General features: G+C 34.4%; 1 protein-coding gene across 1 annotated transcript in view; it reads right to left on the bottom strand.

The window, feature by feature from the left end:
* Positions 1 to 5,944, bottom strand: part of LOC138306961 (probable ATP-dependent DNA helicase HFM1) — a 39,941-nt gene extending 33,997 nt beyond the window's left edge. Inside the window, exons 1-7 of the mRNA XM_069247557.1 lie at positions 5,828 to 5,944; positions 4,024 to 4,126; positions 3,081 to 3,229; positions 2,830 to 2,893; positions 2,315 to 2,517; positions 1,792 to 1,848; positions 95 to 165 (exon numbers count right to left, since the gene is read on the bottom strand). Coding sequence (XP_069103658.1) covers positions 95 to 165; positions 1,792 to 1,848; positions 2,315 to 2,517; positions 2,830 to 2,893; positions 3,081 to 3,229; positions 4,024 to 4,079 — 600 coding nt within the window. The 5' untranslated portion in view covers positions 4,080 to 4,126; positions 5,828 to 5,944. The remainder of the gene's footprint in view (positions 1 to 94; positions 166 to 1,791; positions 1,849 to 2,314; positions 2,518 to 2,829; positions 2,894 to 3,080; positions 3,230 to 4,023; positions 4,127 to 5,827) is intronic.
* Between the last annotated feature and the right edge of the window lie 8,516 nt (positions 5,945 to 14,460).

The raw sequence follows: 14,460 nt of genomic DNA on the forward strand, positions 1-14,460 counted from the left end.
CTTAAAATTTTAAATTCATAAAATAATGCATGAACAGCAAAACCTTTGAGATTTAAATTTGATAAGTCATCTCTGCTCTTTTCACCACACTTACGTCATCAAATACTTTGGACTGTACAATGTTGAAGTAAGGAAAAGCCTTAAATATGGTTCTGTATTTCACAGCTGAATTATTTCTGAATTAAGGAAATCTGATGAAATAATTAAAACATGAATATGTATCAAATAACTAAATAATAAAGGTCTTAAAATACTAAAAATAGGTTATAAGATTTTTAACTAGCCAATCATCTACCAACTTGAGTTATGCACAGAAATGAAATTTCTATTTCTAAAAACTATGATCTTTGACCTTTGGTCTTGAAAAAATCTTAAGCATTTACTGACTGTATGAACATATGGTAGCATGAGATCAGAATTTGATTAGGTAGCTAAAGGGAATTTTAGCTATCATAAAGAAACTCTGCAAGAGAATGATGCGGACATCAACAACATCAATATCAATACCAATACTGACATTGTACTGGACCCTACCGGTACATGTTTAAATCCTGGTTTTTGAAGATTAACAAAAGGAGAAATAAAATCAAGTAGTTAAGAAAAACATATTGCCAAGGATTTTAGATGTTATCTGTTTTGGCTATTATTTAAACTTTGCCAGTTACAAACTTCACTTTGTTTTTATTTTCATGTCATACAAGTAACAACAGCCAGGACAAGCCAGGTTTAGAAATTGGATGAAAGACAGAGTACCCGAAGGAAAACCACCAACCAACAGTCAGCACCTGGTGATTGCTTTGCACTTTCAGCATGGATTTTGAACTTGATACCCAGAGATGAAGGCAAATAGTAATGCGTTGGGATATTTTAATCACACTAGTACTCTCTCACAGTTACAAATAATATACAAATAATTTTAAAGTTGCTTCACCACTGACAAATGGTATTTTTTCTCTATCAAAAACAGGAGCAGAAGATTAAGTACTTTTCTTCAGTTGCAAAAGTTGCTTACTTTACACCATTACCATCATTGAAAAGTTTGAGTTTCTCATTTTACTTCAAGATGATAATATTAAAAAATAATTATCTGCATCCCGAAAAAATTCTGTGGACTGCATCCTATATACATGTAATGAAGTACACTAATTGCACATGCACCATGTCTCCCAATTTTTGGAAATGAATAGGGCTGGGTATCGAAAAAGACGAACCAATACGATCGATACGTATTGACAATATACTGAAACAATACAAGATAAGTATTGACGATACAATGGAAATATTTTTCATGTAAAAATTGTTTCTGATAGTGATATTGTGAAAACTAAAGACATATTTGAACAAAATAGTTGTTTGTGCATCATGCCAACTGCAAGCCGTCACGTGCTCTGCTAGGTTGTATTCGTGGTTACGCAAACACATTTCTGGTGCATCTATGTGACTCGGAAGCTTGACCCTTTCTATCAATAGAATATTCTACAGAAATCCTTTCCCCAGATGGTATATCAAATGAGCTTTAACTGATATTTTCTGTCAGAAGTGAAAAATGGTTGTTTTCAATATTTGAACGATACAGCGATACATCAGCATGTTGCATACAACAGCATGTTGCCGTATCGGAACCAGATACGTTGTTCAATAGCGGTACAAACCGATATATCGGTATACCGATCCAGTCATAGAAATGAAATGTCAAGTGTATCAAACAATAAAACTGCTTAAATGTAATGAAAGTCTCCGACAAAGATACATAGGTATCATTGAAATACACATGCATGTTTCAAAGGATACGCAGTTCTTCAACTGGCCTTAGCTTGATACCATTGCGGCTTGGCAGAGGATTAGGTACTGAAATCAAAGTTATAGACCATAATAATACCTAATAGTAAGAAATCTTCTGTATGTTGGAATTCTCCAAAGCTAGTCATAACATCCTTGCTATGTTTGGAATTCATTACTTTTTTACGGAATTCTTTACTTTTTTACCATACTTCCTTAACATGCAGTAATACTGAGTGTCATACTGGTAGTCTCTTTCTTTCTGTCATAACTATGTTTTAAAAACCTACATTACGGACAGAATTCTCTTTCTGTCATAACTGTGTTCTTAAAACTTAGATTACAGATAGAATTTGAGAAACAAGACAAAAAATAATAAACTGAACACTTTCTGTTGTAATCAATAAGTTAATTAACATATTCACCCCTGAACATTTAAAATGAACCAGTATTTAAATTAGAAGAGCTCAAATATGGGTTCAGGGTAATTGAGTTAACAACATATGATAATTCCAATATTAACACCAGTACTTACATACTAATGGAGCTGGTGTGAATAACTTGTCTTTAATCTGCACTTCAGAAGCACTGTCAACCTCACTTGATTCAAACAAATCGACATCACTCCCAACATCTCCATCATGGCCTCTGTCATGGCTAGCTTCAGGTCTTTTTATAGGAGTAACAAAACTTGGCAGTTTGTCCACTCTTGTTATGACAGGAACCCTGAAACCTTTACTGAAGATATGAATGAATTTGACTTAACCCACTGTTAATAAAACATTCTGTCTTTGTATATTACAGAGTTACCTCCCTTGTGGTAACCGGTCGGTATTGATTGTGAAGTTGTGAGCGTAAATCGCATCATTTTCTCTGACAAATATAATGTTACTCATGCAAGCACATGATGTCACAATCAATACCTACCTGCAAGAGCAGATAACTCTGCAATATGCAAATACAGAATATTAGAAGATTTAACGCTTATATACTGATAGCTCTTTGAAAATAATTTAAAACATAGTACAAAGCAACAAATTTTTTTCTTACCTTTTCTTTGAAACAGAAATTTCATCAGAATGAAGATTTCTTAGGCTTCTATTTTCCTCACTGTCTATAAATAAGATAAATAACAGAAATACAATTCTTTCATTTCTCATTTCCTTAAACGTTTTGATATGTATGAACTTATTTCAGATTGTATATTTTCAATTTCAACTTTTCTAATCAGCTTCAAAATTATTTACTTCAAATATCAATATCATAAACCTTCCATCATCAAATGTTCTGTTAGACAATACCTTTATTCAAATGCTTAAACAGTTGTGATGGCTGGAAATCAAATGACTCCTGAAAAACGGGTGGCAACAATGCAGCCTCACTTGCTACTGGTGCCTCAGGGATATCAATAAATTGAGATCTAGGGGGTGGAACCTGGGACAGCTGAGTCCTGCAAACAAAATCATGCAGATTCAATTCTCAACAAAAACAGTAAACTTTAAGTATGACATTGACCTTTGATCCATATGATAGGCAAGAGGTCATTTAACTGATGATACAGGCACAAATTTCATTCTAGAAACAACAATAAACAATCATGACTTTATAACAAGATCCATAGTTTCAGCAAACTGAGTCCTAGCTACTTATGATTGTCAATTGCATCTGAACTTCAACTGTTTGATAAAAAAAAATCTCTAATTCAAACCAAAAGCATTTTTTTATCATAAGTGAAACTAAAAGCATGATAAAGTAAAGAACACTGCCATTGACCATTATGTCTTTCAAAATAAATGTGTATAGAAATTAATGATGAGGGTTCATGTTTTTCTTGTCGATATGAGTAAATGGATTGATATCTACCCCATTCTCAATTTTGTTCCCAATTACTTCATAAAATTCCCAATTAACAAATTATTGATTCTCTGGAGAACCAATTACTTTGGACGTCCTTATAAGACTGTAAGATGCTGCAATTGGGGTTTTAACATGCATATCATTATGAGACATTAAGCATTGGTTAACCCAAAACCAATCTTTGATTTTTTTCCTTAAATACCCAGGAAAAACACTGACAATGGTCATGATATATCTACTATATAGGAAACTATTATATATACCACTACTGTAAACCAACTTTCTTTTGCAACTAGTGATTTTATATAAAAACTATCTATAATAAGATATTGACTGAACCATGACGGCAAGGTAGGATATAGATAGTCAAATAGTGATAAAACTTGCCTTTTCTGTGAAAGATTGTAGCTTGGTTGATAAAACAATTGACTGAGGTCCATCATGGAAGGAATTTCCTCTAGTTAAAGTTTCAAGATCTATAACTTAAATTCTGGAAAAAAAAGATAAACATATTATTAACATGGGTTTGACTCAAGATACATGTATTCTGGCCCTGACACTAAATTTATAGATACTTTTTACAGACATTTGTACTCTGGCCCACATCAGACATACGCTGCATGCAGGTGTCAGGGCCAGAGTATTGCGTCCTAGACTAGGTCTAAAGTCTTGTAAAAGAATGAGATCATAACTAAGGTTGATGAGGTACACTAACCACATATCTGATACCATACCTCGACTTAGACATCATATCGACTAATTCTGACATATTTTGTGCTGATCCGGTTGTTCAGCCTAAAACATTGGGTGAAACTTTTAAATGATCTTTAAAAATATTCTAAGTTGGGTCTTCAACTACAGTGGACTCCATCTAATCATGTAACGGGTTATTCGAATATTTCGGTTATTTGCATAAAATTTTTCAACTCCTATTTTTGCATCAACTTGTACTCAAATTAAAAGTGAATTGTGTGATCGTAATGTTGACTAAATTTTAAATATTTGTCAAATGTCAAACATCACACCTACCATATTCAACCTAATATGAGCCCCTCCCCTTTGTTACTGTAATTTCAAGGCCTCAGTATCACTTATACATCTCAAATTAAATATAGGCTGAAACTGAAAACTGTGTAGGTTTTCCCATTTGATTTCTTTCGTATTAATAACTGTGCAATAATTTTGTGAAATGTTAGCTTAAATTTGGTCCTATAAGCGCCCCTTCTTGTTTTCAATTTTTCAGTGCCCTGGGTACTTATTGCGTCAAATATGGTTTAATGTTTATGTTTGACTGGAGTTAGCTGATTTTTTAGTATCACTGAATAGTTTAGGGTCATCAGCAAATGATTGACAACATCTGGCAGATTGTTAAAGAACACTGGACCCAGCCAGTACACTACCATGGGGCACACCATTAGTTACCCTAACCAGACTGGATTTTTCACCTTGTATGACTACACATTGCTTAAACATGCTACACCTCTGACATCCTCGATACTCCAGGGGTTACTATTACTGTTGTTATATCCACCCCTGGACTATCTCATGGTAAAACTGGAGGCAACAAAACTGTACTTTGATGTACAATGTACTTCAGAAGAATTGTATAACAGTATGCTGTGGTTCTGTGTGGCTGTGAAGTTGGGCATCCCTCTCTCTTTAGTCTTTGAAGGAAGTTTTTGCAGATTTTCTCTTCTGATCAAGCTGTCTTCAGTTTTCTATGAGATAGTTCACGGTTGGATATAACGTCCGTTAAAGCATGCGTAAAAATCTAAGTTGACAACTTCACACACAACATTTTTGTTTTGAACAAGTGTGATAAAATAGCTATGGTCGTGAGTAAAAACTAGGGTAGGTATACGTAGGGGTACCTGAAACTTGCATGTTTTAGGCCTAATACATTGTAGTTAGAGTAGTACAGTAAATGAAATGTGAATAGGCCAAGGCCTACAGTCAAACTTTTTCCCCCACAGTCTATTCCCAATGATAGACTTTGTAGATTCTTTCGCTTCGAATCAAGAAACCTGTGCAAACATCACCTTATCCTCAATATAGGCCTATCGAAGTTGTAATGTTGATAGAAGTATTGAGGTGCGCGCACCTGCGATATTTTATATCAAGTTTTAAATGCTTCATTTTGACAGCTTACACATTCAGACAACAAGTCAGGTTAAAATAGAAATAAGCACACCTATGGATATGGAAAACACGAAAACAATTTCCCTGCATATGGCTTCTTTGAATGTCGAACTTCATCCTAGCAGACGATGCAACATTTTTAGATCAAAGCGCCATCTATCGCATTAGGTAATTGTCTCCCCTTGAACGTATTGCACAATGTCCGATTGCCTCCCTTTACTCGATGTATAGACATGGTCGATTTAGAAAGAAGAAATACAAAGGAACAAAAAAACTAAATAGATAACACGGGAAGCTATTAGTTGAATATTACTGGACCGGGTTTAGGAAGAACAAATGTGCGTATGTGTACATTTTTTTTCATTTCAGAATATTTTATTGTCAGATGTTACAGACAATCGGAATGGGGCAACAGGCAACATGCCTATACACGCCCTCTCCTTACATATTAACAATTAATATTGATATACATATAAATAATCTGAATTACTATATTTATTTAATGATGATGATATCCTAAAACATCAAGCTAGATATTGATAAACATCATATACAAAATGTCCCCTAGTTAATATAATAACAAATACAAGATGTAGAAAAAAAAAATTTACAACGAATTAAACGAAATCTATTCAACAAAATCAGCGAAATCTATTGGTATCTCTGACAAAGCACTGAACTTTATCCAATATAGCTTTTTTAATGTTAATATCGTGTCTTTCAGAGCCTTGCAAAAAAGTTTGTGTTGTCAGTGGTATATTATTGTCAAGTTCCAAGATAGAGTTAAAAAGGAGCCGTCTTGGGTTGACGTATAAAGGACAGTATAGAATCAATAGTACATTATACAACTGATGTACATGTAGATCTAACACTTCTCTGTAAAACGTCAACTTGCGATTTGAAATAAAGGTTATAAGTTCATAAGTGCATTTTTTTCGAGATAAAAAAAATACTTTGAAAAATCTTCTTCTTTAGTTCTGGAACGCATGGAGACCTATTATTGTGCATGTGGCGTGCTTAGATAAATGGCTGCCAAAGTTGTTAATATGAGTGACCTTGATCTTCTTCTTCTGTTTACGGAACGCCGTCAAAGTATGACGATTATGTCCTGGGGACCTGTAGGGGTGCAAGGGTGTGAAAGGAATAGATTTGTGATTTTTTTTTTTGTATATAGATAAAAGGTGTGTGCAGAACTAATGTGTGAGGGCTTCAAGGGCTACGTTGGAAACATGTGCCTTGAAGTCCTCGAGTGTAGTACTAGTGCATTGTACTGCTGCTACAGGGAGGAGATTCCATTGTGTTATTGTTTGTGGGAAAAATGAATATTTGTATGTGTCCTTTGTAGCAGAGATTTGTCTGAAGCAGTGTGGATTGGAGTGTCTGGTTCTGTGGTCTACTGGTATGAGTATGGTCTGGTATTCGACGGCAACTATATTGTGTATTATTTTGTAGAAAAGTATCAATCTTGTGTGTAGCCGTCGTGTCTGTAGTGTTGGCCAGTTGAGTTGATGTATCATGTTTGTAACTGAACTGGTGTCGTGATATTTGTTGTGAACATATCTTGCTGCTCTGCGTTGTGTTTTTTCTATCTGTTGAATTTGGTGTGTATTGTGGGGATCCCATATGGAAGAGCAGTATTCCAGTTTGGGTCGAAGTAGTGCTTTGTATGCGTGTGCTTTTATATGTGGTGAATTAATTTTTAAGTTGCGCTTTAAAAACCCTTATAGTGATCTGCTTGTATTTGCGGTGATATTATTTATGTGCATGTCCCATTTTAGGGTTTTTTTTTGTAGTGTTAGTCCTAGATATTTGCTTGAGTTTACTTGCTCGAGTGTATGATTGTGGAGTGTGTAGTTGTGATGTATTTTGTTGCGTTTTGGTGTAACACTGATTATGTTGCATTTATCTGGGTGAAATTTCATTAGCCAGTCTGTTTCCCATTGTGCTGCTGCGTCCAGATCTTTCTGTAGTTTTATTGTGTCGTCTTTGTTGTTTATTGTTTTGTATATAATACTGTCGTCTGCGAATAATCTTAGTGTGCTGTACTGCATGTATTGATGGAAATCGTTAATGTATATGAGAAACAGAATTGGGCCCAAACATGTTCCTTGAGGGACTCCTGAAGTTACTTGTATTTTATTTGATTGTTTTCCCTCATGTACTACTGTTTGGGTGCGTTGTGAGAGAAAATCTGTGATCCATTTGTGTGTGTTGCCTGTTATGCCGTAGTATTTTAATTTGTATTGTAGGCGTTTGTGTGGGCTTTGGCAAAGTCCATGATAATAATGTCTGTCTGTTTGTTGCTGTTATTATTGTTTGCGAGGTCGTGTATGAATGTAGCAAGTTGTGTCTCACATGATCTGGATGATCTGAAGCCGTGTTGTAAGTTGTATAGTATGTTGTTGTTCTCCAGATGTGACATTGTGGCGTTTGTAATGATATGTTCCATAAGTTTGCATGTGATACAGGTGAGTGATATGGGTCTGTAGTTAGTGGGGTTGTATCTGTCGCCTTTCTTGTATATGGGGTTTACGTTTGCGTGTTTCCAATCTGTTGGTAATGTGCCTGTATTTAGTGAGTAAGTGAAAAGTTTGGTAAGTATGGGTGCTGTTATGTCCCTAAGTTCTTTTAAAAGTCTGCCGTGTAAATTGTCTGGTCCTGTTGCTTTGTGTGGGTTGATTTTTTTTAAGGAGGTTATCTATTCCTTGTTGTGTAATGTTAATTTCAGGCATGACTGGGTGTGGTGATGGTCCTTTTTCTGGTATGGGGTGATCCTGTTCTGTTGTGAAGGCTGATTTAAATTGTTCACTTAATATGCTTGCCTTACAAGTGGTGTCTGTCATTAGGTGTCCATCCTTTCTTAGTGCTGTGATATCTGTGTTCTCTTTTCTTGTTGTTTTGATGTATGAGAATAATTTTTTGGGGTTGTATTTTCTTCTTTTTTTGTGGTGACTCTTGTTGTTGCTCATCTATTGGTAGGTCTTTTATCATTTTTTCTATGTAGTTTAGATATGCGTTTCTAGTGCGTTTTTGTAGTTCTGATTTGCATGCTTTGTATTTCTGTTTAAGCTCTTGGTCTTGTTTGTTTTTGTTCTGTACGTGTAATTTTTTACAATTCTTCATGAGTTGACGGATGGGTTTTGTTATCCATGGTAGTTTAGATTTGTATGTGATGTGTTTTTTTTTGTATGTTTTTATCTACTGAGTCATTAAGTGTATTCTTAAAAAGGTTCCAGAGGTCGTCTATTGTTTGGTTTGTTGGTTCGTCCAGTTTCGTGTTGATGTGAGTCAGGTCATTTCTAATATTGTCCCAGTTAGCTTTACTGTATAGGGGGATGTCCCTGGGCTGCTTCCTAATTTTCTTGAGTCGCACGTCAATTTCAGTGAATATGATGCCATGATCAGCTTTCCCTATGGGTGGTGATGTTTCAGTCTTGTTGACAATTGAAGGGCGATTTGTTAGTGTTAGGTCAAGAATGTGGTCACCTCTAGTTGTGTTGGTAGTCATTTGTGTGAGAGAGTTGTCGTCTATGATATCAAGTAGTTGTTGGTGAAGTTTTGTGTCTGTTTTACCTGGAATTGTTGTGTTGTTTTGCCAATCTATGTGTGGTAAGTTGAAATCTCCGCTAATGAAAGTAATTGTGTTGTTGTTATGTCCTAGTCTTTTCATGGAGATTTCTAATTGGTCAAGTGAATGTCCTTTGTCTGAGGGTGGTATGTAGTACGATCCTATTGTGAGGTTGTGTGAGTTTGCCATGGAGATGTTGATGAAGATGGATTCGTTATCAGTGTCAAGTTCTTGAATTTGTTCTGAGCGGTATTTGTTTGTGACTGCAATTATTCCTCTTTAGGTCTTTCCTATATACTGTGTATTCTTGGATCGGGAAGTACTCGTAGGACGATGTTGTGTTGTTTAGCCACGTTTCTGTGCCTATGATGATGTCTGGTTTTAAGGAGTGTAGTATTTGTTCGAGGTCTGGTTTTTTGTTGGAGATAGATTGGAAGTTAATAGTTGCTATGCGGATTGGCTGGTTGAATTTATTTTTCCTAGTGACATCTTTGTTGTGTTTGATTGGAGAGGAGGATGCTGTAGGAGGTTCTGGGCTGGTGGGGATGTTCTGCGTGTTAAGGTCTGTATCTGTGTCTAGTTGTGAGAATCTATTTGATGTATTTATGCTAGTGTTGTTGTCAAATAGTGTAGATGAAAAGTTTGGTAGTCCGCACTGTATGCAATCCCAAGAGACTCCACTGTGGTCCATATATTTGAGGAATGAAGGATTCATTCCTTGGCAGTCTACATGGTACCAGGTATTGCACGAATCGCAACATCTGCATTCAAGGGCAAAGGAGCCAAAAAAACCTGAATTTTTTAATCGACTTCTTACGAAGTTCTGAAAGGCATAGAGACTTAATATTGGACGATCTATATAGTATACCATGGTAAAGAGCTACAAAATTTATTAATTGATGTGAATGACCTTGACCTTCATTCAGGGTCACATGGGTAAAAATCATTTAACGAATTCTTGTGAAGTTCCTTGAGGCCTTGAGACGTGTAATTGAACCAGTAACATGCTGAGGAAAAGAGGTATTTAATATGTGATATATTGTGAAGCGATGACAAATTAATTCTAATATAAAAATATTGACCAAAACACCGGTATTCATCACGAACTTGGCTAGTTTTGTTACAATGTAAAATAAGATGAGTTACATGATCATTACAAAACATTCCATAAAAATGACGTCATTCCATAAAATTTGATATTCGTGGGTTTACACAAACATTCAAAATACAAACAATGTACATGTCTATAGCTTTACAGAGTTTCCGAAGAAACTGCAAACTAGCTTTAGGGTGAATTCATTTGAATATAACAAAATCTACAGTGTTTGACTTGTATACGTTCTCTTCAAATTTATATATTTGTAAATACAATGTACATGTAGGTATACATTATATATACATTTTTCTGTATATTTTTATAAACAAATTTTCGTCAATTTTTTATACATGAGAAGTACCAGATTTAATACAATCAGTAAATGTATTATACAATGAGTATATTCGTATTATTCTTATAATGTTTGGTATAAAACCTTGATATTTTTTTCCATTAAAAAACTACGTAAAATCTAGTGACATGGTTTTTTTTGTATGTGTAGTGCCATGAGTAGTAATTGTCTACTAACCATGACAATAATTCATCTTACAAACAATAATTTTATAATGTCAATATATGATTCAATGGTAACCAAGCAATGATATACACATGTCAGTCAGAACAAATTTGACCATAAAATGCTGCGCTCGTTCTAACAAAGTTAATTCTGAATTATTAAGGAGCCACAACTCGCATCTGAATAGAGCGGATGGACATACTGTAAATTTGACTAATTTGACAATAGTTACTGGGTAAAAAGCATTAGAATGAACACCTGACTTTAAAAGTGACATAATACCAGTTTTTAACTTACAGCATGCTCTTTTAGGCATTTCAACACTATTTATATAATGATTTTTGAAACATCATACATTACAATGTGTGTGTTTATTGGAAAATACCATACCATTACTTAACACAAATCGCCACATTTCACATAAGTTGACCACGCTTGCAGTTTTTGATCTTGTGTAGTTAAAAGAAACATATCGTCGGCTTGACTGGGTATATTAACCTTCAAGATGCTCCATCGCAGACAGAGCATAAATTATACTCATCATTCGAACAATAACTAATGTTTAATCATGTATATTTATGTCTTGCACAAAAGTACATATAAAATAATTTGTTTCGCTCTTGGAGCATTCGCAATCAGTTCTTTATTTCATATAGGACATAGTGTCAGGGATTTTTTTCGGGATGCAATTAATTATTTTTAATATTTTTATCTTGAAGTAAAATTAGAAGCTCAAACATTTCAATGATGGAAATGGTGTAAAGTAAGAAACTTTTGTAACCAAAGAAAAATAATAAGTCGTCCGCTCCTGTTTTTGATAGAGAAAAATACCATTCGTCAGTGGTGTAGCATATTAAAATCAGCAATCGATGTTCTTTTAATACATCTTTCTCTTTCGTTTAATTATATAGCTGGGTTCAAATTGCCATATGATCACTAATGTGATGTGAAATAATTACAGAATTTAAAGCTGCGAACGCAAAACGATCTTTATTAATCAATAATTAGTTATACTCTTCCGAATGTAGTACTGTCTGACTGTATCTTTGTAAAATATGTATTATACATGTATGATCCATTTGAATGCCATGTATTTATGTATGTATATACAACTGATGAGTCAGTAAAACTTGAACTATTGTAGTGATGTGGGAAAAATCAACAAAACATCTGCAGATTTATTGAGTGTCAGATTAACAGAAAGTTGATATTCACCCCCTTGTTACAGAATGAAAAACTGCACACACTTATGGGAGCTTTTCCTGTCCGGGTTTGCGTACCAGTCACCATGCAATACATCAAGTGAAAGTTATAGACGCAGCCTAACATGACACCCTACGGGACAAGGTATATACCTTATACAATTACATGATGTCAACGAGTTTTCCTATAACAAACTAAACATAATGATAGGTATTGATATTGTATCTATATTTAAAGTTGTTCTATTTATACATTGTCATTATTTACTGAAAGAGTTCAGTATACAACAAACACACAAAAAATGTTATAATGTTACCTTCTGATCAATCTTATTGAAATAAATTAAATGGTAATTTCATAATGTATGCGTCGTCGTATGTTTCCCACATTGGTTCATATTACCGCGCGTTAGCTTTAGTCGACTGTCATTGCGCCAAACAGAAAAAAGTGTAAAATAAATCTTCGCTGTCAACAAATATAACGCTAGAAATCTTGCATTTGTTTGGTGTTAAAAGCCTTATCTAAGTCATCGATATATATTTCCTTATGCTATTATTGTTTATGAGAAACTTGTTTTTTTTTTTTTTTTTTTTTTTTTTTTTTTAATATTAATGGACATTTAAGAAACAATGAAATTAAATCAAGATAGCTTTGATAGGTCACCCTTATTGACATTCTCGATACTCCAGGGGTTCCGATAACTTACGCTCTCTACACCCCTGGACTATCTCATAGTAAAACAGAAGGCAGCTCAAAGGAAAATATCTGAACCAATCACAGGTCAGCAAAAATATTCTTAAAAGGCTACAAAGAGAGCGACACCCAACTTCAAAGCCACACAGTCAACCACAGTGTACCATTATAAGGTTCTTTTGATGTACATCAAAGGACTGAATTACCTGTTCTATTCTGTTGCCTAGTTTTACTATGAGAGATAGTCCAGGAGTGTAGAGACCGTAAGTGATCGGAACCCCTGGAGTATCGAGGATGCCTTACTGATGCAATTTAAAGTTAAAATTACTAATTATCATTAATTGATTCGCAAGGCATCAGTAATGCTTCTCTAACAATGTGGACATTTAAATCATGAACTATTTATATTAAATGAGTTTATAATTATATTTACACCAAACTACCATAATTATCCGCAAAAAAATATTGCATCATCACATGAGCCATGTTACGGCTTCTAACATTCATTAGGACATAAATAATCATTCATTTTCGTCACATATGTCTTCCGTCTTTGCGAGTAGGTCAATATTTCTTGAACGAAATTCACGTCATTTTCTCTGAAATGTACACGACGTTACGCTCGCAAACACATGACGCCCTGATTAATACCTACACACAAGGGCAGACAACTCTGTAATATGAAAAAACGGAATATAAATAATCAGTTTATGTATATCTTAAGCATGTAGCCACCCCAATATTATTTTGTGCATTACACATGTTTTATTATAAACATTTCCATTTAAGTCTTTTTGCATTTCGGTTCTTAGGAGAGGCAACAACTTCCTGTGGGGGTATCAAAGAGATTGACTAGATAGAAAATGTTGTTTATTGTGTCTGATTCATCACAATATTGAAAGAGTAGCTTATGTAATAATCAAATGACAGTGCATGGACATAAATTTATTTAATATAATTTGTATATCTACATTTAAATCGTCTTTATTTACCAAAATGACGAAATATGGATACCATACGGGAAAATGGTACCTGAAATTAGGAGGTATTGTAACCATATTCATACAAAATATATAACATTCATACTTTTGTAAGTGCTTACATTTTGTAGGAACATGAGAAACCTTTCATTTAGACTGTTAATTGTATCTCTTATACAAACAATACAAATCTGGGGAAAACAAGTAAAAAATGGCGAAATATGGACACCAGCTCTAGATCTTAAGTATATAGTCATCACAGCATTATTTTATACATCACACATGATGCTTTATTATAAACATTTCAATAAACTATATACGTTAACATCAAATGCTTCTAAGCTTCTTCAGTTTGGTAAGAATGTTGTGATGTTTAAGATGCCAACTTAACTACATATACTACGATATGACCATTGTCATCTTCATCAACCATTTTTTGTCTGATGAAGTTGACAGTGCACATATCATACTAGTCATTTGTCTGATGAAGGTGACAGTGTACATATCGTACTAGTCATTTGTCTGATGAAGGTGACAGTGTACATATCGTACTGATCATCTGTCTGATGAAGGTGACAGTGTACATATCGTACTAGTCATTTGTCTGATGAAGGTGACAGTGTACATA

Source organism: Argopecten irradians, chromosome 14, assembly GCF_041381155.1.
Source record: "Argopecten irradians isolate NY chromosome 14, Ai_NY, whole genome shotgun sequence".
Classification (NCBI taxonomy): domain Eukaryota; kingdom Metazoa; phylum Mollusca; class Bivalvia; order Pectinida; family Pectinidae; genus Argopecten; species Argopecten irradians.